A 20,344-nucleotide genomic window follows, 5' to 3' on the forward strand; every position below is an offset into this window, starting at 1 on the left:
GGCGTGAAAAGAGGAGCTGCAGGCATGGGCAGTATGAGGACACTGTTGGCTTTTCTCAACATTAGAGCATGTAAACCTTTTCAAGTCATTACCAAAATTAAAAGTATGAACTTAAATATGAGCATAATATGTCACCTTTAAAGTACCTTTTGTATCAGTGTCCTTTTCGCTTTGCGGAGATGCCTTCGGAGAGCTGCATAAGGCTTGTTGAGACAGTGACAATCCCTCTTTCCCCCCTCGCCTAGTGCTGTCACATTGCTTTTATTACAGTGAAATCCTCAGCGCCCTGGCTGGAAAATGCATGAATGTTTAAATTGCTCAGTGTCCGTTGGCATTACCATCAAGTGGCGCATCGAAAGCAGGGCAGGCAAAGCAGACCATGGTCCCTCATTCACATTATAATTCACTAACATTCCTCTTCACTGCTCTTCTGCGTTGGCTTGTAATAGTACAGGTTTGTCTCCCATGTTTGTTGCACATCATTAGTTGCACCTAATGTATAATGTGCAAATTATAATAGAATGGGTAAAACGTCTATATAATTTAATTTCAAAATGTAGTCTTGTTCACAGGCGCTATTTGGATCCATTATTTATTCATTATTATTTTATACTCCCTTTAGAAATTTGAGTTTTTCAATAGCGATCATCAATCTTCTTGCTTAAGATGCAGAAATCCTTCGCACTCACACCCCAGATTTTTTATTGATCGGGCCCAGAACTAGCACAATATGTGGCCTCTAAGTTGACTTCTTTGCGTCATTTAGTCCCATTGAGTGGAATTTCGCTTGATGATCGTGGTTCATTAAAGATGCACTGTGTGAGACAACTTGAGAACAAGTCCTCCGCAGCGGGAGGCCCAGGAGACACGGCCGGCCCAGCTCTGCCCAACACATGCACAACACAACACAACACAACACAGTGCAGACAGGACGAACTCACCCTGAATAAAGCAGTCTCTCTTTAAACACGTCCGCCGCACACCGGCCAGTTTGTCAGCTATCAACAGATTTATACCTGCGCACACACACACACACACACACACATACACACACACACCCACACACACATTATATCTGTTTACACACAATGGGCTGTAAGTCCGTTATTATGTACAGTTTTATTTACAACTGAAAAACTCAGCAACAAAATCAACTTATACACATCTTTCTATCTGTTTGGTATAATGCGTAAATTGTGTATGTACTATTGATTGCCATATATACATTAATGGCTTGCTCCATCAACATGACGACATTGACATTATCCTAAATGGTAGCACATTGTTTTCAGTTTTGCTATGTATAAACATATGTTCTGTTACACTGTACATGAATTAACAGTCCAGAAGGCAGATATTTAAATATCAATATTTACATTCATGCATCCATCATATCTCTCATATAGGTACATGTCGGGGTATACTGTTAGCTAATACCTATGCATGTTTAGATGCAAGCTTGCGGGGCCCTTTTTTCATCTCCCAAATTTCCACAGTTAAGCCAATATCTATTCTGTCCCAGAGAGTAGCCCACTCTCAGAGTACGCTCATCTGCATGCACACTCACAGACAGACAGAGACACACACACACACACACACGCACGCACGCACACAGATTTAATGTAAAAAAAGCAGAGCAGCGTAGGGAGACGCTCCAGTTCAGCTAAGTTGTGTTTTTTTCCAGCGGAGATGTGGAGGATCCCTGCTGAGGCCTTCCTCTGTGCAACCTGATCTCTGGCTATTGGCTAAGTCTCCTGTCTGTCACCAGTCACAGGGTCAGCGCTGGGCTCATGTCCCCTGTTTCTCCAGTGATGGGCTAAGCCCTTCATGACAGATAGAAACAAAAAAGAGAAGAAAAGGAAGATTGTCAAATCCAATCCACAAAACACCGCTGAAGGCATCTAGCTGACCCCAGGACTCTGAAACAACAAGAATTAACCAGATGACCGGCGATGGCACGTTTAACTTGTTGAGGGGGGACTGATAATGGGGGCTGGCATAGGGTGCAGCACAGAATTAATGTTTTTGAGAACACACATTCACATTGCACATCGTGAAGACCCCTTACTTTGTAGCTGAAGTCTCGGTGACACAGAGTGAAGCATATCAAACACCCAGAGACAAAACAACTGATACCAAAACTCTTCGCAGAGCAAGCGTGTTTTCTGCATCAGTGTCTCAACAAACTGACAGCAGGCTCAAAGCATCGGAGCGTCACAAATGAATTATATGCGTTTATAAATGATTCACTTAAAAAAAACAGAGCTATCAAGAAATAAGATGGATTCATCAAGATGTTCAAGATTTGAGCAACTTACAAGACAGTTCTTTTTTTCTTTTAAGTAGAAAAATAAATTCAAAGGTAGATAAGTAAATAAATAGAGCAAAATAAATAGATGAATGAAAGAAGTATATTACATTGAGCCTTTAAGTCTTCTGTGGCATTTTTGGCATGGTAAAATAACCAGAATGTACCATGTTGATGTTGCTGCTCCTCTCATTTTTTTAAGTATAAATATGGATTTCTTTAAATTGCATAGTCAGATGAATCCACATCTCGGGAGCCAGGACCAGCAGTAACATCATGCCTCTCACCAAGCATCCGTCTCAAAAAATGGAGAACCAAAGATGGACATTGTGAGAATTGGTATATAAAAAATGTTGCATTCTCTGTAAAAACTGCATGCACATTATTTATGGTGTGTGAGGGGCTGTCCTGTCCTGTCCTGTCCTGTCCGGCCACCCATGGGACTGCAGGGCTGCTGCATTGTCTGTTGTTCCTTTGACGATGTCAACAGCGTGTGAGGTCTGGATCTGCGGCAGACTGGCAGACAGTCCCTCTCCAGCCAGCAGCCAACCAGCCTGTCAGCAACACTTGCTGTTACCAACAGCATAATGTTCAGCCTGCTGTGCCACTTTCAGACACCATGGGGGTTTGTGGATCTTTCTCTTCGTTCTCTCGGCCTTCAATTTTTTTTCCCCCTTCCGTCTTTTTCAGCTCTTCTTGAGCCGAATGGTGTCTTTAGTCCGGTCAACATGCCAAGCAAATAGGGAAGGTATTTGAATACGTGGGTCGAAAAAAAACCCTGTGGCATTCTGGGTGAGAAGGGATATTTTGAATTCGGGGTAGGGTGAGAGACGCTAACGGTGATGTCACTTCCGGCGCCTACCAGGAGACGGTCTATACCACAGTGTTGTTCGTACCCATGGCCTTCTTGTTGCGGATGCTCATGGCATATTCCCCACGACTCGTCCCGTTCTCTTCTTTTCGTAGTGGTTTCCTGCGAATAAACATTTTTTTAATAAAGTGAGGATAAATTCCCAATCAAGAGAGATTTGATGCTACTTTCGACCTCAGCTAAAGGCCATGTCATTAAACAGAGTTTTCTAGACTGTTAACCTTTGGGCTCATTTGATTTCTTGGGCTGCTCTGGATGGATATGCTGGTCTCAGCGTTCCTTTCTAATAAGCTCAATGTTCAAAGGTCATTTTGCAAGGAGACAGGAGGGAAGGATGTTTTGCAACACAGGGGATAAGGCAATTACCCACTCTGACTGCTAGATGCAATCTTCCCCGCTAAGTAATGAGTTGTGTGTGGCTCTCAAAACAACTTGGGAATAACATCGATACATAAGCAGCTGTGAAATTCCCCTCTGAACACCGGTTGTGCTTTAATGCTCCTGTCCTTTAGTACGTTCTGGTGCAAAACAAGGCTGCAACACATGATCCGCTTGCTGCTACTGGCCTGTGAAGAGCAGTATCACTCAATGCCGCCCTTTTCATGCACTCCTTGGAGCCTTTGTGGCTATTATATTTGTCCAGTCTACTGTGGCTTCTGCACCGACCCCCTCAGCTGCTCTCCCCTGCTCCGGCTTATGTAACTCGGAGACAGATCTGAATACAGTTAGTACAGTCATTGTCCCACTCAACGGCGTACAGTGCCTTCACTGGCACAGAGGACCCCTGAGCGACATCTTGGCTCTCCTATCCACTGAAAGCCCCGGCTGGCCGGTCCAACTTTGACGACAGTCATTCTCAGTCCAGTCCAGCACAAAATCGTTTTCCTTTCTCGGACATGGCGCAGAGAGGGAATCCTTGTAGGGCGAAATGAGCACATTTCACAGTGACATTGCACAGTCCAATACAACAGGTCTGCAATAAAATTGGTGTGTGAAGTTCACAATGTTTAGTTCTTTGTTGAGACGGTGGCAGAGAAGTGACACTAGATGATTCTTAATGACTTTCTTTAACGAGACTTCATCCTTTTTGAAAGAAGGAATAACATAACACTCCAGTGAAGGAGGAACAATTGAATTCGTACAAAACATACAAGTGCTGTTGTTGAATTTAGTGCACTCAGAGGTTGCAGCCTTTTTTGGTCAGGAATGGGTTAGCCAGCAGTTCATGTTTGGCCAACTTTAGATAGATGTTGCTGACTTTAGGACTCTTTTCGACATTTGCATTTTACATTTGAGCATATATTGTACCATTACCCCGTTCTTGCCACATGTGACTTTCTTTAATAGCATTATACTCTATTCCTTCTATGAAGGTTTAATGGTGTCTCTAAATGTTCTGCCTTTTCATGGACACAGACATTATTTATTCACGATTCCTGTGCTGCCACCTCAATTTCTCTGCCGTCTTTTTCGATTGATCCCATGCACCTTTGCCAAATCGGATTTTGCCACACCTGTTATAAATCTGACTTGCTGCTGTCAGGTTTGTGAAAAAACTGCTTCTGTCTCCGCTGTTGTCATCAGCTGTCATTTCAGTGCCGTGCATCACCTCTGTGCCTCCCCCTCCTGTGCTCATCAGAGCCGCTCAGAAATCCTGCTCAGCTTGACTCCATCCAGTTTTTACAGTTGAGGATACGTAAGAAATGTTCATCTGTCACAGTTTCAGGATGTTTAACAGATTCACCTCAATTAGGAAAAAAATCACAGAGGGGTCTGAATAACAAACACCTCAAACCGATATGCCTTGTCAATCAGCCCACTTGGACGGAACTGCCATAATATTTGGAACAGACCTTCATGTCCCTCTTGGGATGAACTGGAACGACTTTGGTGGTGCAAGTTAGAAATGAGCAGGTTTTAGTGAAATGTCTAGACAACTGTTAAATGGATTGTCACGAAATTTTGAAATTCATGTCTCCCTCAGGATGACCTGTAATAAATATGGCTACTCCTTCACTTTTCATTTAATGCCATCATCAAGTCAATTTGTCCAAAACTTTGATTTAAATTCTGGATTTTTTGGGGTCATATCTTTGCAATATAATAAACATTTAACTTGCTTAGTATTGTTAGCATGTTAGCACTGTCATTGTGAGCATGTTTGCATACTGGGGTTTTTAATAAGCTCAATGTACCGCTACTTAAAGCATCACAGAGCTGAAAGCTCTTAGTTCTGCTACAATGTTTCGAATACAAAGAAAAGTCATATGAATAATATAAATAACTCTTTTCACTTTGGTTTGAAGCGTAAGACTGTGCACATTGATTATCTATGTTTATATGTTGGAGCGTCATGAATGAGCAAGAGAACTTTGCCAATAACCGTTGCCCAAACTAAATGACAGTGCATTTCACATAAAGTTCCAGACAAACTGTGAGGCTATGACTAAGACTTCCTCCGGGACAGTCACATGTGAGGGGTCGTGTGGCTCAGGACACCAGGGACAAATGCTGACCATGCTGGACAGATGCCGCTCGCTGTGTCCCCGTGGGACCTGGGGAAAGCCTGAGAAAGGAAACTGTCCGGCCCCGGGGGTGGAAACGCATTCTGCTGCAGGGGGGGGCGATGATTGGCTGATGAAGCTGCAGCTAGGGGAGTTGGGATATACCAAAGTTTCCTCTATGGGACAGATGGTAATGTTTATAGCCAGTCTGGGGATTCTTCTTCTCAGAACAGTGTGTCAGTGCAGTCGAAATTCATTTAATGTTGTTCAACGTCCCTGCAGCTCACTAAGGGTTTTAATTTGGAATACATTTGACAGGTCAATATTTCATGTTATGTTGTGAAATTTAGTTTGACACTGGTGATCCACGGCCTGTTTTGGAAGGTGCCTCAGTCCCGTTTATTTCTAATCTCCGCTCAGACTGACCGCGTCGCTCGGGGCCAACGCGCAGGGCCGAGCGCTGGGGCCGAGCGCTGGGGCCGAGCGCTGGGGCCCTCAAACCGACCTCGACCCAGACGTTCAATAATAGATGCCATGCTGTTGACACATGGCAGGTGGCAACACAGGACTTCACAGGTTGGATGAATATTTCATATCAAAGCTGTGCAATCACAGCGCACACCACTCCTGTTTGAAGTTTGGGGAATGGATCGTGGCGAAATTGGGACATGTGTTGAGCTGTTTACAATCACTCCAGCCATCTGGAAATTACAGTAACATGCTATGGTTCAGACTGTACAGATCTGACACCAGTTTCGATGGTGCTGGTATAGCAATACTATACAGCAGAACAGATAATTAATGTATCAGTAAATATTTGATTTTGAACCATTTTGCCTGACAAGTGTTCTCCTTTTATTGTATCTGTGAGTGAGTGTTTTGGATAGAGTGTATCACCCTTGGACAGGACCAGCTGTGATGTATTATCCGTCTTTGGACGAGCCTCCCGGAGCAGTAAGTGATTGGGTAAAGCTTCTAGCTTCATTAGTCAGTTGGGGTGAGTTTTGTTTGTTTTGGCTTCTTGGACGGCTGACAGCCCGGACTGCGGCATCATGTCTTTTGCTTCGGATGGCACAGCAACACTGACGCGCAGCATGTGTCTGAATCCTCTTCTCTATGCTTGCACACACCAGCCTCCCTGGTGTTGTGGACTCTGAAGAGAAGTTCATTTTTTTCTTTTCTTTCCAGCCCCCTTTGCTCCGGACAGATGACTGGCAGACGAAGATTACGAAAAATAACAAACGGCCGGGAGGGCTGGGACCTGCAGAGCTAGCTCCTCTGCTGTCTGTGGTGCTCGGGCCTTGGCCCTCGGCCAGCTGATTTTCATTGGGAAAGCCCGCAGCACTGAGGGGCTGGAAGGGCTATATATATCTGGCTGTGTTTTTCTCACTGACAAACCCTCTCCCACATTGTTATTGACCAAGATGCTCAATTACTGCCATCGCTTGCTTTGGTGGACAACATTGTATCTGTCCTCTTCGCCGCGTTGTTTCCTTTCCCTTCCTCTCAGAAACAATGGCTGGTTGGAGCATCCATGACAAATGTTACTGGAACCACATTTTTTTTTCTCCCCTGGATTCCCTGGCTAGTGACTAATGAATGTGTAATGAGGCCAGTCTGGCTGGACCTGTGTATTTTTCCCCTCCCACTCAGGATGGAGGGCAGCTTGGCGTGGCACAAAGTCTGCAGTCTGGAGCCCACAGAGCTTCAGGACACGACCCGCTTGCATGTATAAAAGATGTTGCCTGTGACTGAATGACTGCGCAAATTAATTCATAAATAATGACTTGGGTTTGGGGCTAGAGCCTGTATTGCAACAACACTTTCCTACCACTGCTGCATTAAAAAAGGTGCCCCTTGGCTACACAGGGGGCTGGAGAATTGCCATAATGAATTCCTGAGCCAACTACCCATTACTTCCGCTGCCTGACTTTGCCTATTTGTTGTTTAAAGAAAGGAGAAATAGAGTTCTGCTGAGGAAAGCCATATCTGGCATGGTGGCTTAATGTAGTCCCATAAATATGATAAGGTATGACACAAAATCTATTTAAATACACACATATATAAAACATCCAAGTTGCTCCCTAATTTAGCACACGCATCTGTGGCTGTTCTCACGTAAATGTGTGAACGTCAGAGTTTATGCCATGTTTTATAGAGTGGGTAAATATGCCAAGTTGATGAATGTATGTTAAGATGGGTGTATACGGATGGGCGCACACAAGTACCATGCATGCTGCTGCATGCTTCTCTGTGCATGTGCATGCGCAGTGCTTTGCACGATCTGTGTGCTTGTCAAATGTCTGGGAACATTAGCGTGGATGTCAGAGTGCATGTGTGACACCGTGCTGGCTGAATGTCACACAGAGAATTGGGTCTGGTTTGTGCTGCAGGCAAAACCTCACGCAGCCTTTTCTCTAATAAGCCAAATGGGGGGAACAGTTCCCGCTGCAACAGCTCGCGTTGTGCTTTCGTGTCCATGGACCCAGCAGCCACTGTAGGAAGCTTTAGACACTTATGCAAATTAAAAAACAAAAAAAACACAGTGATGTTACCACAGGTCACCATGCACCTCAAGAAATTAATTTAAATTATTGGAGGTTTCAGCGTGACTCACTGTAGTGGATCTTCCTATAGTGACATTTACAACCCATTCCATTATCTAACCTCTGACCTCAGTGTGACCCAGCAGGGTGATGTCATCGTAGCCCCTTGCGCCACTGTTCCGTGAAGCCAGGAGGAATACTACAGTCTCCCACGGGCCACATTACACATGATATGTTGAGTAACCTGTCTATGGCAGTTCCTATTTCAGTTTGTCATCATTTGAAGGACTGTCAGAGTGAGATCTCACTGAAATTCGTCGAGACAGGGGAAGTAGTGAAAATTGACACCATACCTCTTGATGGCTTTGTAGCAGATGATGATGGCTGAGAAGAGGAACACCACCGAGGCACAGCCCACCGTTCCAAGCACTACAATGTCCATCTCCATCCACCAGGGGCTCAACAAGGGCACCCTGGGCTCGGGCTCTTTGGCAGAGAGAGAGAAGAGGGGAAAGCAGGGGAGACATTTTGCACACAGAAGCAGAGAATGAATTTAGCAGAACAAAATCAGAAAAATCTGTTCAAAATCCCCAAACATTTACTTTGATTCCAATGCGACGGCTTTGGACACAACACTGACACTAATCTCGTTATTACATCCTTAGTGATTGTATTATACAACACAATAACAGAGCAACGCCGAAGTGATTTCTCTTTCCCTGCTTTCTGAGCTTGGAAGAAGCTTGTGTCCTCGCCCTGTTCTGTGGGATTTCGGTTCAGCGTTCAAAGATATACAACCTGACACCATGAAACATTTAAGGTCCCGTCAGCCTTCCTTACACCGGCACTCTTGCTCACACCAATTACCGTTGCAGGAACCTCCTGCTCCATCTACATTGGATCTGTGGTGTAAGACCACTCACCAGAAATGTTGTATAACATTATGTGCATCAGCAACTTCGTGTCTGTAATGCAGAACTTGCCTCCTCTCTCTTTCTGCAGTGTTTGACGCTCTCCCACATCTATAAATCAGTTTGGTCGTGTGCACATCAATCTATCTGGGTAGGAATGTGGATTTGTTCCAGTTTCATGCTCCTGGGGAAACACACCGCTCTGTATACGAAATAGCAAACTCCAGCATGTAGTGTTATTTTGTTATGAATGAAAGAAAGGGTTTACACCATGGCAACAAATACTCCTCGGTAACGCTGCGGACTAGTTTCCAACACAGCACATTTCTCCACAGAAAGAAATAACAAGGCACTGCTCTGCCCGGTGCAGCACACCACATCATAAGTCACAATGAATTTAAAAGCTCCTCGCAGCCAAACTTCCATTTTAATCCAGCATTTTGTCAACGGCTGTAGGATTTAATTCAGTCAGTGTTAAGGATCTACTCTATTGTGATAACGCACGCTCCTTTGAGACGACTTCAGAAACCAATTTTAGCACACAGACGCTTACGTACAGTGCCAATTTTTTTCCGAGACTTTTCGCAGATAGATAAGATCTCAGCCATTGTCCCAGTTTTTAGCCATGCATATTCATTGCATTTTAAAGACTACAGTTTAAAGCAAAATGTCAGCTCCAACCGTTCTGCAAATTGGGCTACTGGGGGAATATCAAGATAATTATGTGCCTGTATAGATTGAATTGAAAACTGGGGAAAATAACTCCCTTTAAGTGAATTATTCATGGCGTCTGCACCCTCTGCAAACATTTCTGTGTAAAGTTGAAAAGGAATGGAAATTGGCCTGCGTATCATATTTATCATGACATGCTGCTTTTTTTGTGGAGGCACCAAACCCTTGTGGATGCAGAGTTCAGAGCTCCACTCATGTGTTGGCCGGAACTGGGCTCTCAACCCCACCCCCCCACCTTGTCTCACAGTCAGATGGTCCTGGCAGCATTAATGCAGCGACCTTGACAACAATCACAGAAGGGTCTGTAAGACTTCACAGGTAGCTCACGCGGGGAGTCAGGGTAAAAAGGAGGTCCCAAAAAAAATCACTGGAACTGATTGAGATGATTGAGTGCTCCTCCCTATTCATAATACTAAGGGGCTCGGGGTGAGTGAATCTTAAGATAGTCACAGTAATAGCTCAGAATGGCTGCATCATCAGCAACGCCTGTCCCATATTTCAGTGCACTGTTCATTAAAGGTGCTTGAGACGACACACAAATCATTTCAACTTTCAGCGAGCAGGCGGGTGAAATATGTTCGCCTATCCGTCAGTGGATTTACCGTGTCGGAGTGGAACGACAGAGGGAGTGTCAGGGGGGGGGACTGCAGCAACAGGCCTCTGGATCCACACAAATATACTGTAGCTTTGTATACAAGGACCAACACACACAACACACACACACACACACACACAGCTTTACTGCCGGCAGCTCAACTTCAAAACGAAGCTGGAACTACTGCGCTGCTTCATTAGCCCCTTATCTCGATCAAATTAAAGCTAATTTAATTAACTCATCTGTGTTTTAATCAGGGGTCCTCTGGGGGAAACCCTACCACTGAGCCACTGAGCTTGGCAGCCCAGCAGGCATGGATTTCACAGGCAGCTGGGTACTCCCCAAGGTCTGACCCGGAATAAATTAGTCCTGTGTTCAGCTGTCAACATCCTGCTGGCTCTATCACACGCACAGAAAACTATGTCCGTGCATGGGCACTCACACGTCAAATTCCCGGGGGGGTTGATGGCAAGTTTTTTCCTCCTGTGCTCAAAAAGAACCACTTTCACATCAAAACAGTTACTTCAGACTGGCCAGTCGCTTGACGCGCGTGTCTGGCCGGTGGGAATGAGATCTGAACTGTGGGATGAGAGTGCAGAGGTTGAGACAGACAGACAGACTCGTGGAGCGAGACGAGTGTGAAACCTGGGAGTCTTACCTGTGGCGCCCAGTAGCCGCGGGGGAGGCGGGGGAGGTGGTGGTGGAGGGAGGGGAGGGTATCTTCTACAGTGGCATGCCAGCTGGCACTGTTCACTAACTTTCTCCGCCACTGTCCGTGAGCATGACCTCTGGAGTTCTCCCTTATGGTGAGGGAGTGAGAGAGAGAGAGGGAGAGAGAGAGGGGGGGGGGGGGACATTGAAATGACTGAGGCTCTGTCCTTAGGTGCATTACACTCACAAGTACTATCAGCACAACACTGTGCTGCACAAAAGGAGACTCTTGAACACTCAGGAGCCTCTCATTTAGCAGCACTGTGGACATCCTCTCAGCATTCTCTCCCCATCGCGGCCCCAGTGTTGTTGTCACCGGCGATGCTGTGTATGTAGTACATGCAAAATAGTAGCACGTCTATGGCTGCAGCCCGCTCCCTGGAAGAAACCACCCACCAACAGAGTGGGCAGCAGGCTGCCCCCCAGGAGTGTGCGTGGGTGGACTTGGAAACTCAAGCAGATCACATTACACATGAACCCTGGCAACACAGTGTGTGTGTGTGTGTGTGTGTGTGTGTGTGTGTGTGTGTGCGCGTGTGAACAACAGCTCACCACTATCTGTAGGCAGCAGCACGGGGGCAGAGGTTAGAATACTCATCACTAGCATATGCCTGCTGCAGGGATCCTGGTGGGATAACTGAATATTGTTATCATAAAAAAAACACAGTTGGCTACTCCACGCTCCCACCACAGAGAGCAGTGAGTGTCTGTGTGTGTGGGTGCACTTGTGCGTAGATGTATTTCTCATGCCTTGCTGGAAACTCCACACATGCATCATGCCTGTCAGTATTTTCTCCAACTCACAGGTGTGCCCCGGACTGGTGACCCCAACATAGTCAGCTAAGATATTATATTATAATTGTGTGCCTATAAGGGAGTCAGTTGCACAGTGCATCAGTAGAGCCAACTCCTGCTACATATCGGTGCCACCTCTTCCTCATGCGTAAAACTGACAAGTGGCGCGCCCGAACATGCTCCTTACCTGGCATGAGAGTAAAAACAGCGACAGAAGGCAGTGACCGAGGAAAAGAGGCCAACAACTTAAAGTGAATGGCATTAGATCTTGGACCAGCATTCCTCTGTTCTCGAAGACACTGGGCAGCGTTCCCAACAGACGAATGCGGCGCACATAGGCTTGAACTATTTGGGAAATAACCATCCACCCAGTCCACTTCAGCGGAGATGTGTGCGTCGGGCGTCCCCAGAAGTACTTCACGCCACGGTCATGTTCCTCTTGAAATCCCGTTGTCGAGAGCATAGGACAAGGCGAGTCGGTGGGCTGAGGGGAGCAGACGTCGATAATTCACATGTCGAAAGTAGTTTCTTCTTTTCTCTCTCCCACTTGCTGTCACTCAGATATCGCGACCTGAATCACGCCGCTACTCCGATCAATGTGAGGGCGGTGGGTGGCCCGTACCTTACATCCCTCCTCGGCTGCGAGCATGAGTGCAAATGGGCCACTCGAGCCATCGAAGTTGAAGGAAGAGCAAGAAAAAAACGAGCAGGGAGAGAGAGAGAGAGAGATGGAGAGAGGGGGGGCGAGAGAGAGAGAGAGAGAGAGAGAGCGAGGGAGAGAGAGAGAGAGAGAGAGAGAGGGAGAGAGAGATGGAGAGAGGGAGAGAGGGGGGGCGAGAGAGAGAGAGAGAGAGCGAGGGAGAGAGAGAGAGAGAGAGATGGAGAGAGAGCGAGGGAGAGAGAGATGGAGAGAGGGAGAGAGCGAGGGAGAGAGAGAGAGAGAGGGGGGGGGGGAGAGAGGGAGAGAGGGAGAGAGAGATGGAGAGAGAGAGAGAGAGAGGGAGATGGAGAGAGGGAGAGAGGGGGGCGAGAGAGAGAGAGAGAGAGCGAGGGAGAGAGAGAGAGAGAGAGAGAGAGAGAGGGAGAGAGAGATGGAGAGAGGGAGAGAGCGAGGGAGAGAGAGAGAGAGAGGGGGGGGGAGAGAGGGAGAGAGGGAGAGAGAGATGGAGAGAGAGAGAGAGAGAGAGAGATGGAGAGAGGGGGGGGAGAGAGAGGGAGAGAGAGGGAGAGAGAGATGGAGAGAGGGCGAGGGAGAGAGAGAGAGAGAGAGAGCGAGGGAGAGAGAGAGAGCGAGGGAGAGAGAGAGAGAGAGAGAGCGAGGGAGAGAGAGAGAGCGAGGGAGAGAGAGAGAGAGAGAGAGAGAGAGAGAGAGAGATCCTCAGGAATATCGGGCGGTAGGATTCCTCACAGCGGGACCACACATCGCCTCAACTTCTTATCTAGAGGCGGAACAGTGGACGGGCGAGTCCGGAGGGCAGAGCCGAGGCTGGAGCTGATGCTTCCCCCTCTGTGCCAAAGACGCAGCGGGCTGGTTCACACGGGAGCATCACCATCTCCTCATCTCGTCCTGACAGCGTGTGTGCTCACACAAATTCACCCTGCGCTTCTCAAAAAGTCCACCCCCTCCTCCTCCACCTCCCCAAGATAAGGGGGGGGGGGGCGTCTGTGTCGTCAGTTGGCCTTTGGTTTGGTTTTAAGTTTGCTTGCTTGTGTGTGTTTTTTTATTGAAGTGGTCCAGGCAGAGAGTAGCCCATAGCCCACAATTGCGTGGAGGTGATGACGCGTCAAGTGGGGGGGGGGGGGGGCTACCGACTGAAAACATTGCCATGTCCATGTTTGATGCGCTGTGCGCCTGCGAGAACACTCAGTGGTCCAATGTCCCAATGTCCCGAAGTAGGCTGAGGGAGTAAACAATACTGATGTAACCTGGCATTCACTGCGAACGCCCAACACAACAAAGACATTTCTAAGATATTTATAAGTCATTTATTTTTAAACTTTACATCTATATTTATTCCTATTTCATTTTTTTTTGTTTGCCACTTACTACCTTTAGCACCACACTAATTCAGGAGAGTAGACTCTGTTGTTGGCCAGAGTGCAAAGAGTCAGACTGATGTGGGTCGTTTTTAAGAGCAGGAGTTGCATAATATTGTTGCTGGTCTTCACTATGGGCACAGTTATGAAATTACCCCACAGCTCACAGCCATGTACACGGTGCAAGAGAGCCAACGTGACGTTCATTGTTTACTGGGGTTTCCTAAAACACTGACAGTGGGATTAAAACTACCAATAAAAATTAATAAAAACAAAATTCTTCCTATTATTATTATTAATAATAATAGTAATACTGATTAATAATACTGACTTGCTGCTACTTACGACATCTATGTCACTTGAGATGGTATTGCACTACCTCCTGTAAACTTGTGTATTCTGTGTCTATTTGTTCTCATATTCTGTCTTATTGTTCTATATAGTTCTGTTTTATTTTATTCATATTCGATTTGTTTTATTGTATTCCTTTTCAAACCTGCATTCATTCTGTCTTTCTGTAATACCGGAATTTCCCCCATGGGGATCAATACAGATGATCTTATCTTATCTAAGGGTCAATGATAAATACTAAGACAGATACAGGAAAACATGTTTGGATCTGTACTGCATCTATATGTCAAATTTATATTTGACCTCTCCACATTTATAAAAAATTAATCCAACAAACCAACAATGAGTAACTTAGTGGATCACACTTTAAGAGCTTTAACAATTAAACAAATAGGTGATTGCTCAATTGACGACTGATAATCTAATTTTACAAGAACAAAAATACAAACAATAGCGAGATTCATCCTCTCAGTTGTGAGGATTGCTGCTCTTCACTGCATCAGAGTGAATGTTGTGTTCTGGACTGTTGACTGGCCAAACGTGACGTATATCGTTATCTTATATACATTACATCTATAGAAATCCATCTGGAGTTATGAGAGGATTTCGAAGATTTCTCTTTCCTTTACATTGACATGGATCTTTGTAATGGCTCCCTCTCTGAAAATACAGGGGATCAGTTGTCTTGCTCTGACTTCAACAGGGGTTATACTTTAGACCTGAGATGTTTGTTTCGCAGGACACTTTCTCCTCTCCTCTCCACTCCTTCCTGCTCAGCCTGCATGTGATTTTCACATTTCACAAATACACAATTATTTGTTCTGCCCATATGTGCCATCCTCGCCTTGGAAATATTGCTTGCGGTTTACACAAAAGAAGTGACAGCCAATTGTGCCACAGCCTGCTTATTCCAAATAACACAAATAGCATCTAAGCCAAATATTCAAACAACTTTGGATTAAGATCAATGGATTCAGCATCGAGCCCTACAGCCCTTTTCTTGCTGCTGAGCCTTTATCACATCTCTTGCCTATCAAAAGGCTCTTCACTGACAGTAATGGGGTGAGCTCATGCACAAGAGCCATGGATGACTTTTAGAGTGGAAAATCCACAGCTGCTGTTACACTGCATTTGCACATATACAGTACAATGCAGAGGGTTTCTTTTTCTTCCCCCCGAGTTTTTGAAGTATACAACGAGCCTGGGTTTGGCATATAGTGTACCCGGCAGTTCAGCTCGTCCATCCTCTCCTATACAGTCTGTCCCAATATTGATTATCTGACAAGAGGAAAGCACTACGTCCTCCAGGTTACTTCCTGCTGCCTCAACTCATTCCAACAACCAGCAGTCTGCCACAACACACATCACAGCCCCTTTTAAACTCAGATAAGAAAAGCTCTTAATAAAATTACTGTGGTCTTTCAGTGTTATTATTCCTGCTGAGAATAATCGACAGCGTCTCTGCAAACTAACACAGTCCAGAAATATTACGTGCGTTAAATAAGAAGACATTTAGAAAACAAAAACCTCGGTCACGTAAGCAACATTAATGTTCAGATGTTATCTTTATCTGTACATCTCCTTTATTGTAACAGTCCAGCTGTTTATCGTGGTGGTAGATTGCCCTCTAGTGGGAGAGTATGGCAACACATGACATTCATTAGATCCATGTAAATGCGTTTAAGAGATCGATGGAGCAAATGGAAAAATAAGCACAAACTGAATTTATCTTTCTTCTTTTACTACATTCATTTGCATAAAGCTCATTTAAGAACATTGCTTTCTTTTTTTAGATAATTGTAAAGTTCACTGCATACTTATTTGAATCTGTATAGCGTCATCACACATACACTCACTGGCCACTTTAGTTGGTACATCTGCACAGTCTAATACAATCCGATACAACTAATCGGCCATTAAGTCTACTACTGTAATGTTTTTTGTCACACATCTGTTGTACTGAACTGCAATAGATTGTACATATAGTGGCCACTTTGGGTGCATATTTATAACTAAAGGTGTTTACTTAGATTTGTTTTGTTTATAAAATGAGTGGAGGTTCCATGTTCTAATAGTTTTTGAATTGCTTTTTTGCAGATAACCAGTAAATAGTTTTTACACAGATACAGGTCACTTCTTTACTTCTTTACTGTCCCTAGAAATCTTTTTGTAATCTCAAATGAGCTAAAATAATATTCCCCATATTATTCTATTCACATGACAAGGGAATGATTAGCACTAATGTACCCACTCAATCTCAAACAACACTGAGTTTGGACTGGTTTGTTTTTAATGTAAAGTGTGATGAAATAAGTCATTTGGAACAAATCCCCTCCTTGTCTTGTTAATAGTAGTGATGTTTTATGTTACACACAGAATACTAATCCTCCTCTGATATTTCTACATTTAGTTCTGGGTCCCATTTTACTTTTTCCATTTTGCCCTACCAAAGACAGCTGTTATCTTTATGGATCTGTACTATGGGTTGTATTTAATTTTGATGTATGGTTTTGCTCTTCATATTTTTATTTCCTTTGCCTTTGTTTTAATCTGCCTTGTATCTTTCTCTGGTCATCTTCTTGTATCACTGGCCGTCCCCCTGGACATCAATATACTGTTATCTTATCTTGTCGCAGCTATTTTTGAGAAAAGAAGTGATACAGGGAACAGAGAAGAAAAAAAAAATGCAGATACTTACCATAGGAAGTTCCACTAATGGATGTATCATGGACAGCTTCTTGCAGAGAGACAGCACAGACAGAGTCAGATTTCAGTTACACTACACAGCTCCTCTGGGCCTCTGCTAAACAGATTACTGTTACAGTATCCAAACACGGCGAGGGCTCCGTACTCTGTAAATTCACTGTGCATCACCAGACACCCAAACACTTCCTGGCTGCAATCTGTTTCTAAGTGCAGCATTGCATGTCCAGCACAGATACGCAGGTTGATGCGGCAGTTAGACTGAGAGATTAGTGGATTGATGATGTGCGTCGACCCTCTTAGACTGGAGTAAAGCAGATATAGGCACATTTAGAAATTTGCGAAAATCAATTATGGGTCAGCCCAATACACCATATAGATTAAAATGACCGTCAAACATCCCATCCACCTGTCCTGGCACACGAACAGTGACACACTGGTGGATTTATGGATGCCTGTATGCTTCCTCCTTCTCCACTTTCTCACTGCCCCCTCACTTCAAAAGCACAGGAGTAGGGGTTGACAGGCCCGGGGAGGGAGAGACCCATTGTTAATTGGCCCTTTCAGCCAAACAGAGAGGTGAAGGGAAGAAGAAGAGTGGGGGACAATAGGGTCCCATTGCCTCTGCAGAACAAGAGTGATGCACCGCCTCAAAAGATAGACCGGCCAGAGCACCTATGGAGCTGCAGGGCTCTCCTCAGACAACCCCGAACCCAGCGAATGAGGCAATCAATCACGGAGCCTGCACTTCACTCCGAATAAATGATATAGACTGCAGACTTTTTTTCCTTTTTGCAGAAAGTTCCGTGTCGTGGTGCAGGAGTGATGCTTGGCGGGCAGGAGCATGCGGTGTTAGTTACCAGACAACCCAGCCTCCTCACGTCTCACTCCGCTGCTGCTGCGGTTCAATGGGACGATAGGTACCCCCCCCCCCCCCCCCCACTTCAATAAGGGGATGAAGCTCAATTAGCATTTCACAACTCCCCTCTTCCTCCTCCATCGCAGCCTTCCCCGCGGAGCCCGAGCTTTCTCCGGGGGATTGTCCTGTGCTGGGCCCTTGTTGCCGTTGGCAGGGTGACAGTATTCGAGTGTGCAAACTTGTGCCATTGTCCGCGGGCCAGGGGGAGCCATGGAGACCCCATAATATGACACAGGAAAATGTTTGCTGATGGCAATTCTATGGGCTTTGTCCGACTCTTTCTCCTTCATGACGACTCGATTTAAGTCTCTAAATGTTTGACTACAAATGCAGGAGTGCTATCCAGCTCCTTCCCCTTTGTCCCGCGAGGTTTGAATGAGTAATTCAGCCTTTGTGTCGCTCGATTGAGGGGGCAAACAGAAAGACAAGATTCTTGAGCGTTCAAGCCCCCTTTCCATGGTTATGTACTCTTTAGATCCCCCCCCTCACCAAGTCCTTCAGCTGACATCATTCTCGGGGAGGAAATGAGGGGTATCTGTTAAAAATCTCAACTTTCAAAAGCTCGAGGGTAAACTGAGAATGAATGCACATTTCGGCGGAATTACTCTCTTTCTCTGTCTCTCTCCCCCCCCCTCTCTCTGGATATAAGAGTTGTTTGGCCTCTGCGCAGAAATCACCGTGCAGGAGAAATATCGCATCCCCTCGGCGGCTTTTAGCAGATCTCCATGGCAACAATTTGCAATGGTGAAGAATTCGATAGCAGGGCGCTTGGAGGCTGATTGGGGTGCATTGTGAGGGGCCTGGGGTCGCTGATTGGTTCAAGGAAAGCACCATAACTACAAGGAGTTTATATTCATTCAACTTGTTGAAGTGCCCCGACTGCAGCCTGGAGAGAAGCCTTCGCTCGGACTGCATGTGGCGTCGCGTCTGGATTCACCCAGAAGTGGTGAGTAAAGGGTGAGCACTCTCTAAAAAGTGCATTGACAATTAATTATAGGGTGATTGCATGATTTTGAAAAATAAATAAAATCAATCTGATTTCCCCTGTAGATCTCGATGGTGAGGCCGGAGCTCTAACATGGACTGATTCAAAAGTCTTGGCAAAAAAACAAAAAACAAAAAAAATGGCAAATGCAGACAGTGAGGTCAAAACGCTGCTGAATTTTGTAAATTTGGCATCCAGTGACATCAAGGCGGCTCTGGACAAGTCGGCTCCGTGCAGGCGCTCCGTGGATCACAGGAAATACCTGCAGAAACAGCTGAAGCGCTTCTCCCAGAGGTACTCCAGGGGGCCACGGTGCCACACGCACAGGCCCGGGGAGTACGGACGCGGCCGACCGGTGGGCGCTGCTCGCCAGGGTCCGAAGGACGCGGAACAGGCCGGCGGCTCGGAGGCGCGCGGCGGGGACGACGACGGGAGCGCAGTGGAGCAGGTGCCCATGAGGAAACGCCTGCTGCCCGCCTCATTTTGGGAGGAACCCAAGTTGACCCCGGCTAAGAGGGAGCGCACGCATTTGGGACTGAAACGAGGCTCGTCCGCAGGGGCCCCCGAGGGCGGTGACAACGACAAGAGGAAGAGGAGCTGCGGCGACGACGCGAAGGCCGCGCTGTCCGCGGCTGGCCGGCGCAGCTCGGCGGACCGAGAGGCGCTCAAAGTGGACCTGAGCTCGCACCACTGTGTGAGCGTGTGTGGCTGCTGCCCCTTCCAGTACCACGGACACCAGGGCCTGCACAGCCACATTGTTGTCCCCCATCCGGCCATGGCACTGTGGGGCGAGGCAGCAGGGGCCGAGGCGGAGGGGCCCGAGCATCCTTATGGACAGAAAATCCACACACACGTTGTGGTCAAACCCATACCCACCAAACCCGCCGTCCAGTCGCCGATCTTCAGCGTGTTTGGATTCATTTAATTAGTCTCACACAAAACAACTACATGTAAATATGACTAATTGCAAAGAGCCTCTTTCTCGTTTGGAACGTGAGACACTTCGTCGAGCACTTATTGGAATTGGCTTCATTTGTTTTGATTGCTTAAATCTAAAGGACTAAAATGCACTTGCAGTATAAGTTAATCAGCTTCACGTTGGTGCCAGCCCGATGCCAGCAAATAGCTGACAATTGACAGTAAGTTAAAAGGTTTCTACTTTTAGGTTTGGACAGATTATGACTGTTAATTCTAAGGTAGGAAGAAGCCATGCAAATGAATGAACACATCCTGTTTTAGTTTCCTCTTTCAACTATGAGAATAGAATGTGGGGCATAGATTGCTTTTTTTGGTTTGTCAAAGTAATGTTTGATAGGCAGATATGAAACAATGACTTTTATTTTTAAATAAATGATTAAACCTCCCCCCAAGGGCAT

General features: G+C 45.9%; 2 protein-coding genes across 4 annotated transcripts; one reads left to right on the forward strand and one right to left on the reverse strand.

Annotated features, from left to right (window-relative positions):
• Positions 1-1,100: 1,100 nt before the first annotated feature.
• prima1 (proline rich membrane anchor 1) lies at positions 1,101-12,728 on the reverse strand. 2 transcript variants are annotated; one of them, XM_035611232.2, is made up of 4 exons: positions 12,161-12,724; positions 11,126-11,267; positions 8,583-8,715; positions 1,101-3,281 (listed from the first exon to the last, which is right to left on the reverse strand). In XM_035611232.2, exons 1-4 carry the CDS (start codon positions 12,434-12,436, stop codon positions 3,182-3,184), a joined length of 651 nt encoding a protein of 216 aa, XP_035467125.1. In that variant the 5' UTR covers positions 12,437-12,724; the 3' UTR covers positions 1,101-3,181. The 2 variants fall into 2 exon arrangements, with proteins under 2 accessions (XP_035467125.1, XP_035467124.1); XM_035611231.2 differs by lacking the exon at positions 1,101-3,281 and adding an exon at positions 3,288-4,094 and having other exon boundaries at positions 12,161-12,728.
• Positions 12,729-18,779: 6,051 nt separating this feature from the next.
• On the forward strand, positions 18,780-20,332 carry LOC118286640 (protein FAM181A). Of its 2 annotated transcripts, none has more exons than XM_035611222.2 (2): positions 18,780-18,929; positions 19,034-20,332. In XM_035611222.2, the coding sequence occupies exon 2, from the start codon at positions 19,108-19,110 to the stop codon at positions 19,891-19,893; it is 786 nt and encodes a 261-aa protein (XP_035467115.2). In that variant the 5' UTR covers positions 18,780-18,929; positions 19,034-19,107; the 3' UTR covers positions 19,894-20,332. The 2 variants fall into 2 exon arrangements, with proteins under 2 accessions (XP_035467115.2, XP_035467116.2); XM_035611223.2 differs by having other exon boundaries at positions 18,861-18,940.
• Positions 20,333-20,344: the final 12 nt, after the last annotated feature.

The sequence above is a fragment of the Scophthalmus maximus genome, chromosome 15 (genome assembly GCF_022379125.1).
Source record: "Scophthalmus maximus strain ysfricsl-2021 chromosome 15, ASM2237912v1, whole genome shotgun sequence".
Classification (NCBI taxonomy): domain Eukaryota; kingdom Metazoa; phylum Chordata; class Actinopteri; order Pleuronectiformes; family Scophthalmidae; genus Scophthalmus; species Scophthalmus maximus.

Excerpts from the sequence above, each read along its gene's own strand:
- prima1 (XM_035611231.2), bottom strand. The coding sequence starts at position 12,436 with ATGCTCTCGACAACGGGATTTCAAGAGGAACATGACCGTGGCGTGAAG. Across the intron at positions 11,268-12,160 it reads TGTTTTTACTCTCATGCCAG|GGAGAACTCCAGAGGTCATG; the intron begins GTAAGGAGCATG and ends CCTCACCATAAG. Across the intron at positions 4,095-8,582 it reads TGCTACAAAGCCATCAAGAG|GATTCCCTCTCTGCGCCATG; the intron begins GTATGGTGTCAA and ends TCGCCCTACAAG.
- LOC118286640 (XM_035611222.2), top strand. The coding sequence starts at position 19,108 with ATGGCAAATGCAGACAGTGAGGTCAAAACGCTGCTGAATTTTGTAAAT.